Source organism: Protopterus annectens, chromosome 2.part1 (assembly GCF_019279795.1).
Source record: "Protopterus annectens isolate FY-2018-M chromosome 2.part1, PAN1.0, whole genome shotgun sequence".
Taxonomy (NCBI): domain Eukaryota; kingdom Metazoa; phylum Chordata; order Ceratodontiformes; family Protopteridae; genus Protopterus; species Protopterus annectens.
Window position 1 is genome coordinate 83,328,722 of NC_056729.1, and position 18,569 is coordinate 83,347,290.

The following is an 18,569-nucleotide window of genomic DNA, read 5'->3' on the forward strand; positions in this document are numbered from 1 at the left end:
ACCTGGACGACTGCCTGTTACAAGCGGACAGCAAAGACAAATTAACAAAAGATTTGAAAAAGGTTATTTACCTGCTACAAGCCTTGGGATACACAGTCAACTTAAGAAAGTCAAGGCTGATACCATCCCAAAGGATAACCTTCTTGGGTGCAGAACTGGACACATCAAACCAGATGGCATTCCTCACAGCAGAAAAACAGAAGCAGCTACCACTCTATTTCATGGCATTAGCAGCGCAGGACCACCTTACAGCAAGACAAATCCTGCAAGCCCTGGGTTACATGGCATCCTGCATAATATTGATTCCACATGCCAGACTACATATGAGGAAGTTGCAATGGTACCTGAGGAATTTATGGTCTCAGCACAAGCACAGCTTAGAAACCCAAATTCCAGTAATTCCATGCCTGAAGCAAGAATTCCAGTGGTGGGCCCAGGCCTGTCAATTAAACAAAGGACTGCCCTTCCACAGGCCTCACCCAAGCCAGACTATCACCACGGACGCCTCAGACCTCGGTTGGGGGGCTCACATGGTGGACAAGTGCATACAATGCTTATGGACTCAAGACAAGATGAACCTGCACATAAATCAAAAGGAGATGCTGGCAGTAAAACAGGCAATTCAGACCGTTTCTTCAACAGGGTCATTTGCTCATAAGGACGGACAACACCACAGTTATGTGGTACATCAACAAACAGGGAGGCACACATTCATACCCTCTATGCCGGATGGCAATGGACCTCTGGAAGGTGGCCCTGAGCCTCAACATTCAGCTCCAGGCCATATTTGTGCCAGGAAAAGAAAATATACTAGCAGACATCTTAAGCAGAACCACCACGGATGCCCACGAATGGATGCTGCATCCAGACATCTTCAAAACCATCACAAGGAAATGGGGACTGCCAGTAATAGACCTGTTCGCATCCCCACACAACCACCAATTGAAAAAATTCTGCACAAGGACATACCACCCACTTGCTTGGAAGGTGGACTCCCTATCCTTCAGTTGGGAAAACCTGACAGCATATGCATTCCCACCTCTTCCTTTGATGCACAAAGTGCTACTGAAGATCAAAGAAGATCACCCAAGGATCATCTTGATAGCTCCAGACTGGCCGAGGCAACATTGGTACCCACTACTGAGGAGCATGTCTCGGCAACATGCATGGCCTCTACCCCTGCTACCTCTTCTACTAACACAGAACAACTTCAAAATCCTGCATCCAAACTTGAAAACACTGCAGCTAGCTGCTTGGAACATTTCATAAGGCAAAATAACCCAGATTTATCTCAAAGGGTTAAAGACATTATCTTGGAGGCTCGCAGACCCTCAACAAGGAAAACTTATTCAGCAAAATGGAAAAGATACCTCATTTGGAGTGCAACAAAAGTGGATGCATCTTTGGCAAACATAGCTAACATCCTGGAATACTTAGCAGAGCTTTTCCACAATGGTCTGTCTTACTCCTCCATTAAGATTCATGCATCAGCAATTTCAGCAGAATACAACATGGATCCTCCAGTCTTTTCTCAACCTCTGCTCAGGCAGTTTCTCAGAGGAATTAAAAATGTAAAGCCACCAAGGAAACCACCATTGCCTACATGGGACTTGAACTTTGTGTTAGAAAAGTTGACACTTCCCCCTTTTGAACCAGCAGCAACAGCAGAATTACAGTACTTATCTTGGAAAACTGCATTCCTGCTTGCAATCACTTCAGCTAGAAGGGTTTCGGAGTTACAGGCATTAATGGCAGTACAGCCCTTCCTTATTTTCCATCAGGATAGAGTGTCTATGAGAACTAATCCTACTTTTATGCCAAAGGTGGTTTCCAGGGTATCATTAAACCAAGCAATACACCTACCAACATTCTTCCCCAACCCGCAGAACAGGGGAGAAAGATTACTGCATACCTTGGATGTACACAGGCAATTGCGCTACTACCTGGACAGAACCAAGAACAATAGAAAAACTGACCAACATTTGGTAGCATATGCAACAGGAGTGGAAGGAAAAGCAATTTCAAAACAAACAATTTCAAAATGGAAAGGAAATTGCATTAGATTTTGTTACTCCTTTCATGGAAAGACAACTCCAGAAAACATCAGACCTCACTCCACAAGGGCTACAGTCACTACTACAGCTTTCTTACGAGGAGTGGCTACCAAAGATTTTTTAGAGGCTGCTACTTGGAGCACCATGCATACATTTGCCAAGCATTATAATCTACCTTTATACTCCAGATCCCGAGCAGGTTTTGCCACTGCTGTTTTGCAAGGGATCTTAACTACACCATAATCTCTTACTACCTCCTTAGTGCCTCCTCCCCCAGTTTGGCTATGGTATTCTACCCATTTGTAAGGACTGCAGATGCATCCTTGAAGGACATGTCCGAGAGGTATGCATCTGCAGTCAGGATTACCCACCCTCCTTCCCCTCTGTGGTACTCCTAGGGTATTTGCCCATCTTGTAGCTAGCTGGGGGAATCTATTATAGTGTATTTGTTTGTATATATGTATATACATGTTTATTTCTATTTTTGCTCTCTATTGTTTGGAAACATTTGCATTTATCCAAATTTAGCCTTCCTAGAGGGCACCTGGCATCTGGGGCAAGAAACACTGAGGAAAATGGCGTCGGCTGATGCCTTTATACCCGCTGAACTGCAGCTATAACGTCGGGTGAAGTGCGACATCAGCCGAGGCCAGACCCAGACTTTGGAATCCGGCCGACCGAAGGGCTGCCTGAGGCCAGGACAACCCATTTGTAAGGACTGCAGATGCATACCTCTCGGACATCTACATTTATGGTAGGTACAAAACTGTACTTTCTCTGTCTTACCCTTTAAACTATCTACTGCACCAAGAGTGTTTACCAAGTGTCTAGCTCCAGTTATAGCTCATTGCAGGTTATGGGGGTATTGACATTTTTCCATATTTGGATAACTTGCTTACCTCTGCAGTGTCTTTTACAGTGCCTGGTATCTTTCTGTTAGGTGAGAGATCTCTTATACAAGCTGGGATTCCAAGAGAACATTCTAAAGTCTTATTTGATTACTCATCACAGGATTGTGTTTCTGGGATGTCAACTAAGCAACAACAGTCCAAAGAGCTTGTACTTCCAAGATGGCTGCACATCAAGTAACAGCTTGATTCTAGCTCTCCCAGTGTGAAAACAGATATATATATGTATATGTATATATATATATATATATATATATATATATTACAAAGCAATAATTATCTGTGAAATATGACAGAACAAGAAAAGCTATAAGTATTGGACTTTTTTGGACAAGTGGGGAGTCTAAAAATGTAGCAGCGACAGGATTTTGGAAATGGAGATGGACAGGATTACAAAGCAATAATTATCTGTGAAATATGACAGAACAAGAAAAGCTATGTTTCTGGGTAAATTTCAGTAACTGGCTATTAAGTGTACTGCCTGGATGCCAGGAAAAAGATATATAGGGGACCTGAAGGAAAATCTGCTACAAAAGGTGAGGAAAAACGCTGACTGGGAAAAGTACTATAGCTGTTCAACAAAAAGCAGTGCAAGCTCCAGACATGACTTCTAGTAACCTAGAGGAAAGTATGACAACTTCATACAGACCTGGTTAAAATAAACAAAACACTGATAGAGTATATCAACTCAAACAGCAAGAGGCTGGAAAAAAATGGAAGAAGCTTTAAACAGATATTCAGATGAACTGATAAAAACTGCAAAAACCAGTTTTTGAAATGAAAAGGCTGGTTGAATATGAGACTGCTCAAGAAGAGATGTTTCAAAAAAATAATAGAATTAGAGGACCGAGCATGTAGGGAAAACCTGCAATTTTCAGCTGTACCAGAGAAGCTGGAAGGAACAGACTATATTAACTTTATGAAAGCACAAATAAGCGAGTGGACTGGTATTCCACAGCAGGAGCTGTTAATTGAGGGGGTGCATCGTGTGTATGCTCCAGATATGAGAAAGCTGCCTGAACCTATAATAGTAAAAATGCAATCCTACCCAACAGAAGGAGTTGATTCTGACAAAACTGTGGCAGGAGGACAGAGTTCTAAAAGTGGGAGACAGCAGAATGTTTATAGAGAATGATTACTCATTGTACACCAGGCAAAATTGGAGTAAATTTATCTCACTATTCAGGGAATGTCAAGAAGCAGTTATGAGATTCAAACTGATATACCCAGCTGTCTTCAAAATATTCTTCCCTGGAGGGACAAAATCACTTTTTGATTAAGTAAATGCGAAGGAGAAAGTACAAAAGTTTGTCGAACAAAAAGTGAGTTGTGAAATGGAAGGAAATTGTGCTTGTTTTTCTGGTAATAAAGACAACAGAGACTGTGCCAGTGCAACCTTTTTCCAGTGTTTCAGTGGAAAATGCTGGAGAGAAGGAATGGAGCATGATAGTTGACTCGAAGAATTGGGAGTATGTTGGAAATGTAGCAGACACAGGATTTTGGAATGGAGATGAACAGGATTACAAAGCAATAATTATCTGTGAAATATAACAGAACAGGAAAAGCTATAAGTATTGGACTTTTTTGGACTAGTGGAGACTCTAAAATATATGCTTTACTTCATGTTATTAATGTTTGGAAAAATAAAAGTCTGGTTAAAAGCATGACAAAAGAGAAAAATTAGTATGCTTTTTTCATTCTTGCAGTCCCTGATAAAATTATAAGGTTGATTGGGAGGATATATGAGGGTTCAGAGGTGAAAATTAAAGTGGGTGGAGTCCTCACTGATAACTAATGCTTGAGCAGGGGAACTGAGCAGATGTCCTTTTTCCCATTTGTTTGCATTATATTTAGAATCACTGGCAAAGAAAATAAGGGACTCTGAAATTCAAGGATATAACTGGTATGGTAGTCAAGAAAAGCTGGGTCTGTTTACAGATGGTATTGTTTTATACCTGACAAAGCCAGAAAAGGACATGGCAGTGTTGTGGAACATTTTGAGATAGTTTCAAATCTTTTTGGGATACAAAATTGTTGAAGCTGAAACAGACAGCTATAAATTATGTACCCACACACAAATTAGGTTCAGTAATATCCATATTTATGGGGACACGATAAAATGAAGTATTTAGGAGTATGAATTAAAAATAATTCTATTATGCCAGCTAAGGATATGTAGGAAGAGACTAAACAAAAGGTAATACAAACGCTGAGAAATTGGAAGCTCTGTTATACAGAAATGGATAGTAAGAAGCAGTTAACATATTTTTAGTCCATTTAGTCTTATACACAGGTCAGGCATATTTTTATCAATCAGAGGAGAACTTGTGGATAGCAATTAATAAACAGCTGAAGGATTTTATCTGGGAGGGGAAGACGGCAAGAGTCCAGTAGGATAAGCTGATTCTTCCAATAGAAAAAGGCGGATTGGGATTACCTGATTTGAAGGGGTATTTTAGAGTGACATAGCACAAGCAGAAATCTATAATTCATAGTGGAAAGGGGTGATGAAACGGGAGGGAAGCTCAAGAAACAAGGAGAAACTGGTATTTTAGATGAAGATCTTTAAGGACAATAACAGTAATAATACAGAGTATTAGATTTGTAAAGTTGCAGAAAGTATTCTAAGAACCAAGCCAGCACGGAAATGGAGGAAGGAGATTCTGCTGATAGGGATGACTTCTGTTAGGGATACAGACAACAGGGGGCTGGAATTCATTGGAGAAAACTGGCAAAGGAAACAAGATAATGGGAGCAAATAATTTGAGAGGAAAAAGTAATAGAATGGGAAGACACCAAAAATGTATTTGTCCTACAGGTTAGAGATTGCCTTCCCTATTAAGGATTGATATCAGAGTATAGGCAAAGAGAAATAAATAGGGTTCTAAATGAAAGACCAGCACTGGTAGAGTTTTTATTTGAATCTAGAACAGATGCTGCAGTTAAAGGAGTAATTAGTACAGCATATAAAATATTAAATGATAATTATAAGAATCAATCAGAGGAGGTTAGAAGAGATTGGTGAGAGATTGGATAAGCAATTCACAAAGAAACAATGGGGGGTATATGTATGTCTCCCAAATATGCAACAAAATCTAGATGATTTAAGATTTTTGCTTGGAAATGTTTACATAGATATTTTAATACCCCAAGTAGACTCAAGAGAATTTTTCCCTGGGTAGGCAGCAAATATTGTAGGTGTGATGGGGAAGAAAGGGGTAACTGGAGCATTTATGGGAGTATAATGAGTTGGCAGACTTTAAAGATATCCTACAGACTTCTCTGTTGGAGATGCTGGGTGAGCAAGTTGGTTTAACTACTAATGAATTTTCTGAACTATGGTACAGAAACAGAATTGCATAGATATAGTAAGGCCTTGCTGAGTCTAATTATGGTAGCTGCCAAAAAAAAAACACTTAATAGAAAGTGGAACTCCAAGTCTAAACCAACTTTACTAGTAGTAAAGATAGCAACAGAGAAAATTTAGTTGGGATCCCTAAAAAAAGGTCTGTGTTCTATATTTAAATCTATTTCTAGGGTTTTACACTCAAGACTTTGGTTACTGGGAGGGAATACCTCAGGACTGTGGGTCTCATAGCTTCTGTGAGCTTCCGTTAAGGAAACCATAATAAAAAATTTCTCCAAAGCCAACTTCATGCTTCTGAAGACAGAAGTGGTGAACTTCATGACACCCATGCAGATGGACAATACAGTTACGACTACTGAATCCTCCACAATTGCACTTTATAAGCACTTACATGAGTGCATGGATCGTGCTATCCCAAACAGAACCAAGATGCTATCCTCCAAAAAAAGGAAGCCAATCTGGTGGTCCCCTGCCATAAACAAACTGTACAACAGAAGGAAGAAACTCTTGCAAAAGAGAGTAAAATCCCACAAGTGGAGGAGCTCCCTGGTCAGCCTCAGTAGGAAGCTGCGATCCCTGATAAAATCCTCCAAAGCTAGTTACGAAAACAAAATCACCACTGATTCTAAAGACAACCACAAAGCATTCTATAGCTATGTCAAGAATCTGAATGGCAACACTCAGATCTGCTCTGAGTTACAGCACAATGATACTAAATACATACCCAACTGATATTGCCAACATCCTGGGAGATAGGTTCAGTGTTAACTTTACCCCCCCCCCTCTCACCCCCTAAAGAAACCATCTCTATACTGGAAGAATGCAAAGTTCCTGTAATCACGGCTGCACAGGTAAAAACCACACTCTCCAAAGCCAAGAACACAGCATCCATGGGACAAGACAACATCCCAGGCTGCGTTCTACATGAACTACAGAACAAACTGGCACCCCACTAAGTACCATGTTCAATCATAGCCTCACCTCAGGCTTTGTGCCTGCTGAATGGCGCACAGCAACGGATGTCCCACTCCACAAGGGGGGAGCCACCACGGACCCCGGGAACTACAGCCCCATTAGCCTGACTAACCTGGTCTGCAAGGTCATGGAACATATCATCATGGAACTTGTAAACAAAGACATTGGTTATCTCCAAATTCTGGATCCCACCCAGTTTGGGTTTGTAAAAGGCAGATCATGTCTCCTAAATCTGATAGAATTCTTTGAAGCAGTCACCAAAGCCGTAGACGAGGGTAAGGTGGTTCACACAGCCTGTCTAGATCTTGCCAAGGCTTTTGACACCATCCCCCACTCTGGAATTACAGATAAACTCACCAAACTAGGTATAAATCCCTATGTCACAAGATGGGTTGCCAACTGGCTCACTGACAGAACCCACACTGTGAAAGTAGCAGACTCCAAATCCGACTTCAGACCAATGACAAGTGGAGTACCACAGGGTTCAGTCCCCAGTCCTCTCCTGTTTGGTATCTACTTCTCTGAAGTACAGGCTAACACAGAGAAGGTCTTTGGTTAATGAAGTTTGCAGAATACTGCAAACTAGGAGCCATAATCGAAACTCCTAATGATGTGGACATCCTACAAAAGGGCCTCACTGAGACATATGCCTGGTGTCAAAGCCATGGCCTCAAGCTCAGTACCAAAAAGTGCATTGTCATCACCTTTGGTAAAAACTCTGTACCCATGAACTACAACATAGGCGGTAGTATACTTAACATCGAAAGTGTGATGAGACCTTGGGACACAGGTGGACAGTAGTTTCTCCTTTGATAATCACATCACCACAGTAGTCAGGAAATCCTTCTGCGTGGCACACCTCATCACAAAAGGTTTCTCCTCCAGAAAAAGAGGTCATTGTTCCCCTCTACTCATCACCCATTAGATCCATTATATAGAGTACAACGCCCCTTTTGGTATGTACCTCACAAGACATCTCCAACAACTGGAAAGGCCGCAGAAATACCTTACAAAGAGGACTACTGGCCTCAAACAGATGCCCTACGCTGACCGTCTCAAAAAACTCCAGCTTTACTCCATCGCACATCACCTACTCAGAGGTGATCTTGCCTAACATAGAAAGCTATGTCATACCCAGAGCTGTTGTACATGCTCAACTTAAAGAAATCCCAGTCCCTCAGAGCTACACGCTCTAGGGACCTAAACCTTGTCACCACAATAAACAGAACATGCCGGAGGGATAGATTCCTGTCCCAGAGACTTCCCATACTCTGGAATAAACTACCTGTCTATATCAAACAAAGCTCCTCATTGGCACTCTTCAAGAAAAATCTTGATGATTGGATGGGAAATAGGAAATTCATCCCGGGGATCACCTCCGTGGCTCTGCTCGACAGTGGCACAGGAAAATAATTTTCTTGGGTGGCAAAAACCAGTGTACCTTTTTGGCTGGGCTTGTATAGGCCCCAGGGCCAATAGCCTAGTACCTACCTATGAACCTATGTGATGCTTATATCATCTGTGGCAAGAGTCCACATGAAAAGAAACAGTGGTATCTGAAGATGCTTTGGTCCCAGCACCAGCACTCCTTGGCTTTTCAGATCCCAGTGCTGGGGTTTGACAGAAGAGGTCATTTGGTGGAGACAACAGATATCCCTAAATCCAGAGCTCTGCTTCCCTGTTCCAAAGTGGTCACTCAACACAGGCGCATGGAGCTTTGCTTGGGGAGCACTTTCAGAGGTATAAAACTGAAAAGTGTGTGGGACATCAAGGACAGATGCAAGCACATAAATATGAGATGCTTGCCCTGCTCAAGACACTCAACTCTCCAAATCATCTTTGCTCTCAGGGCCATCGTCAGGGTGTTGCAGACAATATCACAATCATGTGGTACTTCAACAAGTAAGGTTAAGCTTGGTCATATCCCCCCCTTTGGAGATTAGGCATGTTATCTGTGAATGTTGCTTCACAACAGTGTCTCACACTATAGGCATCCTACATTACATCAGAGAAAAATTTTGTGGTAGACCAGCTGAGGACAAGGGCAAACCCTCAGTAATGGAATCAAGGTTAGGGGTCTTCCAAGAGTTGATCCATCTGTGGGGAGTTATTTAGGTAGACCTCTTTGCCTCCACTCTGAACAGTCAGCTGGCAAGATTATTCTCCAGGACTCCATGGAGGAAGTTATGGAACACAGATGCATTTTTTTCTTTCCTCTCACAGACATGCTCCTGTATGCTTTTCCACCCTTTTCACTAACATCCAGAGTACTTCTAAAGATTCCGCAAGAACCCCACAAGTTCATTGTGGTGACTTCTCCCTTCTGGCCCAAGCAGCCATGGTTCTTCCTTCTGAAATTCGCCAGGGGCAATTACCACAAGCTTACTCGCAGACTGGATCTACATGCAGAACAGGAGTATTGGATACACACCAACAACAGTCAGCTTCAGTTGACTGCTTGGGTGATAGGGTCTTAATTCATTTAGGCACCTGTTTACAGAAGACATGCGCAAGTACAAATGTAGGCAAGGAAGCCTTCTATGAGAAGATCATATATAGGCAAATGGAAAATGTTTTTCTAGTTGGTGCCAACAACATAACCAGTACCCATTCAGTACTACTTTTTTCTGGTTTTACCATATTTGTGTGTGTTACTAATCTATAGCCTTACTTACTCCTCTGTCAGTGTTCATTTATCAGCCATTTCAGCATGTATGTCCATGGATCCTCCCCTTTCAATACATTCTCATGTCAAAACGTTTTTGAAAGAGGTTTCATAACAGGCCTCTAAGAAAACCATTGGCCCCTCCTTGGGATCTTAATTTTGAGTTAGAGAAGCCAACACTTTTCCATTTGAATCAGCCTGAGGTTCTTAACATAGAAAACCGTTTTGCTGATTGCTCTGACCTCTGCAAGAAGGGCATTAGAGTTGCAAGCTTTTAAGGTGATTCAACCGTATCTCATATTCCACAGGGACAGAGGTTCTTTGGTAATTAATAATCTGTTTATTCCTGAAGTGGTATCCTAGTTTACCTTAAGCAAGACAATCCATTCCATTTTTTTTCCTGAACCCAAAAGTGAGGGAGAAAGGATACTCCGTACCTTGGATGTCCATACACAAGTGTGGGTACTATCTTGACAGAACTAAATCTTTCAGCTCTTTAGATCAATTGTTTATTTCTTGTGAAGGTAAGAAGAGACAACCTGTGTCAAAATAGGCCATTTCTAAATGGTTGTCTAAAGCTGTTCTTTTATTATATCCAGTGTGACGACCCACAACTGGACCAGTAATCAAGGAGCCTCAATTCTCACCACTGGCATCAGTGGTGGATGGTACACTGAGAGGATGACAAGTACACACAGTATTTCCAAATGCAGCTCTCTGCATCAACTGGAATTTCCCTTAAGAGCACACACATTCCACAGTCAGTCCAGGGCTGGTTTCTTACTGTTTCTGCAGATCCCCAATAAGACTCCCCACTGGCACATCTATAGAGTTGAGATCTCAGCTGAGAGGTCAAGCTAAGACCTCCAGCACTCTCACTGTCCAACCAGCGCTTCGTGTCTCTGCCCAAGTAGCTGATACACAAACATTTTGAAGTTTGGTTTACACACACACACACACACACACACACACACACACACACACACACACACACACACACACACACACACACACACACCTGGGAAAGGCTGGCACAGGTTTGCTAGCTATGCCCCCTTTTGCCCAGACTATAAGGTAGTTATCACTGCCACCAGCCAACTTCCTTATCGGCTACTTTAAGGCCCTTAACGGAGGGTGTTCAATCTTACTGTGTAATGTTACTACTAATACAAATGGTAGTTTGACCAAGAACAAGGCTATGAGGAGTGCCCCACCCAGTGTCACCAGATAAATATGCAAGTACTCTGAGAATTGAAGTATCTCTAGACAGATCAGCCACAATGAAAGGTTTAAATATATTTAATAATAAATATTAAAAGGACAATAATTTACCAAATATGTATGTACAGTGACAGAGTTCAAATCACAGAAAATATTTAAAACAACATTGCAGGATAGTCTCGAATAAAAATAACTAAGCTTTGCAGTATTCCTAACTGTATCTAAGAGAATTACTATACCCTAGTCAACTTACAGAGCAAGGCAGATGTGGTGAATGGATCTTCTCTAGTTATTGTCGGGTCAAACACAGAATACAGAATGCTCTGTCTCTGTCAGAGACTTCTTAAATTAATATCTCAAATAGTACTGCTGTATAACTTGCAGAATGACATAATTTCTTGTCATCTGATTTCTAGTTCCCTGGCTCAAAACAACCATTGATGGCAGGTGGTAGCATTAAGCATCTACCTGTGAAAATACATGGACAAGGGCTTTTTCTCAGATCTTTGGCAAATGCTGGAAATCATTAAACACTTTCAAGACAATAGAGAAAACTTCTCAGCACAGACATTGTGTATCCTTGCTACAATAAACTAATTTAATTTCAGCTGTTTTTCTGAAGTTTGCTAGACTGAAGTTAACCTATTGTATTCTAGTTTCTACTGTTAAAATATATACATTTAAAAAGTTGCAATAGTGCATGCACATTTCTGTCCTATTCTAGTAGGGCATGCTATGGCTACATTTTAAACAGCACTTTGCAAAAACCTTTCCAGTACACACTTCTGTACCAGCAGTTTGATATACACATAACAAACAGTTCTAATACAGTTGTAACTCAAGCATCTTGCTCAAATAATTTTGATATTCACCAATGACATATAATTATTTACAAAATTCCAGATAGCTGTGCTGGCAGTATCTCCTTTTGTGACACCCACCATAACAAAACTAATCCAGGCAGGGTCAAGGTCCCACTGTACCACAGCCTTAGCTTCAACTATGGCTTTTTGGAAAGGATGGATTCTAGAAGTATTCTGGAAGCTGCAACTTGGTCCTCTGTACATAGTTTAACAAAGCACTGTAAAACTGTGATTCCTTCTTTAGGCCTAGATCAAGCTTTGCAAAGGACCATTCTCAAGGATCTCCTGAAATCTTCTCCTTCCACTTCCCAAATGTAGTAAGCTAGAGTAATCTACCCATGTAGTAAAGCAGTAGTCAATATGCTGAACTTAGTACAGTTGTAAGTAACTGACCATAACAGTAGCTGTTTGAATGATCACTGCTACAGTAGCTGCTCCCTCCATCCCCCTTGTATTTTGGTATGATGTTTATATCAGGGTGTGGTTATTTTTTTTTTGTTTTTCCTAGCATTGTCCTTTCAGGGCTCAGCCTCACTCTTTCTGTTAACAGAAAAGCTCAAGATGGTCTGGTACCAAAACTTGTCTTTTAGTCAGCTTATCTCGAGATGCCTTTTAGTTTTGGGCTTGAAGAAGGTGCCCTGAAGCTTTGGGAACTGGTTGGCTGTTGGATGCTTAGCAGGATACAACACACATGGCTGAGGCTACTACAGCAGCGATCATTTGAACAGCAACTGTTATGCTAAGTTTACTTACATAACTGTACTTGAGTATAGTTTACATCTGAGGCTCAAAACATTGTAGCGTTAAAATGGTACTGAGCAGCAACATGTTAGAAATCCTGCAAGGTAACTGAGAAGTACTGAACATTTAAAACATTTGTGGAGTCTGAGATGGGGGCGGGTTTGGGGGGTTGTTTACTGATACTGAACACTTTTTGGGGGGCTGGTGGTGATGAACCTGGTGATAGTTTGTATAAAAACTGTATTTCATTCAGCCACTAAACATTATTCCCCTGTGCAGCTTTCTTCTGTAACGTGTTATTGTGCCCAACAAGGTGGTTTAGGGGGTTGTGATCACTATGTCCATAGCATCAATGATACCACAACTACAATTTGAGGACCTGCTTGGGGAATTTTGCATGTGGTACACTTGTTTCTTCTCACTGATGGTGGCGTTTGGACTTGTGATGTCACTTGTGTGGAATGTAAACCTGGGTTAGGAGTGTGGTGATGTATGATCTCTTATCGTCATTAAACGGTCTTAATTGTGTCTTGTTTTATCAGTAATACTACATTGTGTATTCAACTTTTATGTACTTCAATATAATCTTACAGTAAACAGATTAATTGTACTTTTCTCTATCTGTCTCTCTCTTTTTTTTTTTTTTTTTGTTGTTTTCCAGCTTTCGAACCAGCAAAGGCCTTGGCTATTCAGCACATTTTGTTGGAGGGTGTTTGATAGTCACATCATTGAAATCGAAGGGAAAAGGATTCCAGCACTGTGTAAAATATGACTTTAAACCCCAGAAGGCAAGTGCTTGAATCTTCTAAATACTTTGAATAACTGAAGCTTTGTCCCTACTGTTGTGGTACTGTATACCTGTAACAAGCAGAACAGTAGTATAATGGGAGGACTTTGGGCCTGAAGTAAGCATTGCCTTAAAAATATTGCAACCTATTTTTCCTAAAGCAAATTGCTTTTTCTATTAATTTCTGTTTGCTTTTCCTGGACTGAGCAAACCCAAAATTTATAACAAAGCAGTTGTTTAAGATTGTTTGTTTTATTCCCACTTAACATTAAATTGTTTTATGGACACAAAGTTTGGAAGTACTGAAGTAAAAGAGCACAGCTGGCAGCTAATGTAACTTAATGGTAAGCATTGTGTAGTTTGTGTTTTATGCTGCAAGGCAGAAGTCTCTCAATGGAATTCAGAAAGTACTTGCAAGCTGTATATATGACTTACACTGGTGTAATGCTGATACATGGTGTAATGCTGATACATGCGAGGGACTGAGAGACTGCATTTGCACAAAGCTTTCTGGTTTATGTAGTAGTTTAGCACTTCACAGACAGTGCATGCAGGTAAATGTAAGGAATGTGTGATGCTCAGAGCATACAGATGCATATATGCTTCAAGGACACAACAAAAATGGAATAAAATATGTAACATAATGGTGTGAAAGGTATTGGCACAGAGAGAGTAAGAACATCATAGAAGCTGGTTTAAGCTGCTGGCCTGAGTTGGTCACTCAGAAGGAAAGGAGGAAGAATATGTTAAGTTTAGGAGGAGAAGGCAAGCTTTAAAATAACATCTGACAAGAATATGCATCCATTTATATTGCTTCAGGAGCTGTTACATCTCCATGCAGATCAAGGACCTCTTTAGGAAGCTTGAGAAGCAAGGGTAGTTGCAGCCACAAGGTGCAGCTCTAGAATCAGTTAACAGGTTATGACAGAGAGGATTACTTTGGAAAGGTTCATAGTGCAAAGGCATTGTTTGGGTCAGCTATTCAATAGCTGTGCTACTCAAGGAAGTATGCCTAGGTTACAGCACATTTCATTGGGCACACACTAATGCAAGGTACCTGTAACAGTTTTTACTATTGCGGCAACATAAATCTTGGCTTGACACCTGCAGCCCTTAGTTTTGGAGCCAAATCTTTGATAAGGCTGAGATGTTTTGAAGTCTGTCCAAGGCAGAGGAATTGAATGATCTGAAGCCACCTTTCCTTCCTTATAGGTGAGAGGGTGAACTTTCCCTGTCACAGAAGCATCTCCTTCTGGAGACCAAGGCCTGCCGTAAATGGAGATTGGTTTTAATGCTATAGCTGGTACAGGTCTTGGAGGGGCCACATAGAATATTAAATAACTAACTCAGTAATTGATAGTTTTCAATAGTTTTCATTATTTATCATGATCTTTTAGTGACTGTAGGCCTGCACATTGCTGCTGCTCAACACATACCCCTTTTTGATTTCCTTGGCCTATTTGCAGCTGTAAAAAATAGGTATACAAACAGATATGAGGGCATATATTTGTAAAGCTATTTGCTTTCTGTGTTATTTTCTAACATCTTATGTTTGAATTTGCCCTTTCTTCTTTTATACCTGTGTAACCAAGCTTAGACAGTTTTATGCAACCTTTTTAGAAGTAGTAATTCCCTGTGTGACTATCTTTCCACCTTAGGGTAATGCCTTTTACCATGAATCATATATGTACCTGTATACTGTGATTGTACCCCCCCCCTACATTATTCGCACCCTCCTCCTTATGTGGATTGTGAAGTACTATCTTCCTGTGTATGGCAGATCAGTTGTGTGTAAACATCCTGTCACTGAATCCCTGTTATATATTTATATTGCACTAGTATAACTCGCTTCCACATTGTGTACAAAATGTGTATAGTGTAAGATCTTTGCGTCCTACCCTTTTCTTCCTATATGCTACTGTCTGACTGCTTCAGTGTACCTGTAAGATGTCCACTGTGTGGTTATGCAAGTACAGTGGTGGTACCTTGAAGCATTAATACCCTGTGCATTGAAGACCTTATTAAGATCAGCAGTGAAATAATGATAAGATGCTTCATTGTATGCACTCTGCACAGATGTGATAGCTTGTTGAAGACCTGTAAAAGAATTACAGATACAGGGGTGAAGCTTTGACATCTTTAATCACATTTTAAATGTTAACCGTGTAAAACGTATTTTATAGGTTCATAGGTAAACAGTAGGCTGCTACACTGCAGATTATTAGAAGCTTAGACAAGATTCAGAGATCATAATCAAACCCCATACCTTGTATTGTGAAGTAAAGCCCTTAATCATTGTGATAAAGCCTCCACTGCTGTGCGTGTGGGATTGCTGTGCTTCTCCACTCATATCACTAAACTTGTACTTTGCTGACAGTACCACCCGGGCTTCCAAGATGGTTGCACATTGAATAACAGTTTTATTTCAGTTGTCCCAGTATAACAACAGAAACTCAAAAGAGAGAGAGCCAGTGAATTTGACTTTGTTACTGGCTAGTAAGTATGCTACTTGAATGCCAACAAAGAAGACATTCAACAAACCTGAAAGAAAATCAACCACTGAAGGTATGGAGAAAAATGTTGGCTGGGAAGCATCTTGCAGCTGTTCGGCAAAAAACAGTCCAGGCTCCAGCACTGGTGCAAGACATAACTTAACAGTAATCTAGAGGGGAAAAGAGTCAGTTGTGCTCAGAGATGATTACAATTAATAAAACATTGAAGGAGTATGTCAACTCCTATAACAAAAGGCTGAAAAAATGGAAGAAGCTTTAAATATATATGCAGATGAGCTGATAAAACTGGAAAATCAGAAGTTGAAATGAAGAAAAGACTGAGTATGATACTGCTCAAGAAGAGAGGTTTCAAAATATGGTACAGTTTAGAGGACAGAGCATGTAGGGAAAACTGGAGATTTTCTGTTGTACCTGAGAAAATGGAAGGAATGGAGTGTATTAACTTTATTAAAGCACAAATAAGTAAACAGATTGGTATACCATGTCATGAGTTGGTAATGAATGGGCACATTGTGTGTATGCTTCATACTTGGCCATGAGAAAGCAGCCAGGATCTTTAATAGTAAAGATGCAATCCTACCAGCAGAAGGAGTTGATTTTGACAATACTGTGGGATAAGGGCAAAGTATTAAAAGTTGGAGACTGTGTGTTTGTGGAAAATGATCACTCACTGCATACCAGACTGAACAGGAGCAATTTTTTTCCAGCAGTCAGGGACTGTCGAGATGCAGGTGAGAGATTAAGCTACTGTATCCAGCTAACTTCAGATTATTATTTTTCTGGAGAGTCAAAGTCATTTTTTAATGCAGAACATGCTAAGGAGGAAATGCAAACGTTTGTCCAACAAAAATGAGCTGTTAACCAGGGGGAAACTCTGTTGCTTCTTCTGATAATAACATTCATAAAGTGTCTATGCTAATGAACCTTTTCCAGTGTTCCAAAGAAAAATTTTTGAGAGAGAGAAGTGTAGGAGTTGAGTAGAAGAACCAGGAGTACATTGGAAATTGACCAGTGGCTGGAGGTGAGAGATTGAAATTAGTGGGAAGAAAAACAACAACTCGGAACTTAATGAGTAAATGTGGGATTTACTAATCATTAATCACATACATGAAATGTGACAGAAAAAGAAAACCTGGAAATATTGGACTCTATACCATATGCCCAATTTCATGTTATTAATGTTTGGAAGAACACTAAGGAGAGGGGAAAAGGAAGGAAAGAGGTAATTGTAACTAAAAAAAAATGTTGTTCTTAACAGCATTTTTTTTATAAAATAGGACATATGGTTCATGTTGTATAGTAAAACATTGCAGTTATTTTGGTGTGTCATAGGGATACTAAAGTAAACAGGTGCCCGTTTTTCCCTCTTTCATTCTCTCTTGTTTAGTTTTAAGAAATGTAGGCACTTGCAATGTAAAAATGTAAGAAAGCCTGGAAAAAGCATGTTTAAGAGAATAGGCTGTAATCTTAGGTTGTTGAAGTGAAGGACAGGTTGTAAAACCGTACAGTGTATGATAAAAGTAAAATTGATATGCTTTTGCTTCCTTTTGCATTGGGGGATGACTGGATTAAGGCTCTTGGCTTGCTCTAATAACACATTAAGTGAGATCAAGTAAATAAAAGAACATTGAATGTAATGAAAAGTTTTCCTTTAGCAAATGCTCAGAGTGCCGCATGAGAAGCTTGTAGCTGGAGGCAGCTCTTTATCTGGCTCTCATGTTTTTATAGAGACAAGCTGATGAGGGAGCAATAAAAACAGAGTAATGTTTTTCAGTAATGTTTTCTGAAAGCATTCAAGCTGTTTTCTACAGCTGGGAGAGTAGTAAATATGAGACAAAAACATGCAGCACTTGGTGTAAGTAGCAGCACATGCAGTACCATATGGCTTAGCATGGATAACCTTCATTATAGGTTAAAGCTTGAGTGTAGTTGTCAGTCTGGGATAAATGTTCCTATTAGGAAGTTTAAACTTCATTATTTGAAGATGTCCATAGTTTTGTGTTTGCATTAAATTGATAGGTTGTGGGGTGTTCTGGTGGATGAGTTTTTTTTTTCTTTGAAGGTTTTCATTAAAACAAACTTGTGTAAGAGGGTAACATAGGTTCAAATGGATATGACAAGAAACAATTGTATGAAAGATCAACCTGCCAAACATTAGTGTATACATATAACACAAAAGATGAGACAAGACATTTAAAAAAGCTGTTATACATAACAGCTGGGAATCATAACCTCTTACCATAATGTTAACACTTTCTATATCATCTTTGAATCTAAATGGTCTCACAGCTATATACAAAAAGTAAGAGTAGTGAACTGTATTTAGAAATGCAGCATGCAAATAACTATGCTACAAGAGACACATTTGGAAAGAACTGAGCATGAGTTTGATAAAGAAATGATTTGGTAATGGTTATTCAGTGCTATATCTGGGACAACTGAAAAGGGAAATACTTAAGTTAACTGCTAGATGAG

General features: G+C 40.2%; 1 protein-coding gene across 1 annotated transcript in view; it reads left to right on the forward strand.

The window, feature by feature from the left end:
* LRBA (LPS responsive beige-like anchor protein) overlaps positions 1–18,569 on the forward strand; it is a 4,045,850-nt gene that overhangs the window by 627,470 nt on the left and 3,399,811 nt on the right. The window contains exon 6 of the mRNA XM_044063433.1: positions 13,456–13,582. Within this exon, the coding sequence (XP_043919368.1) occupies positions 13,456–13,582 (127 nt within the window). The remainder of the gene's footprint in view (positions 1–13,455; positions 13,583–18,569) is intronic.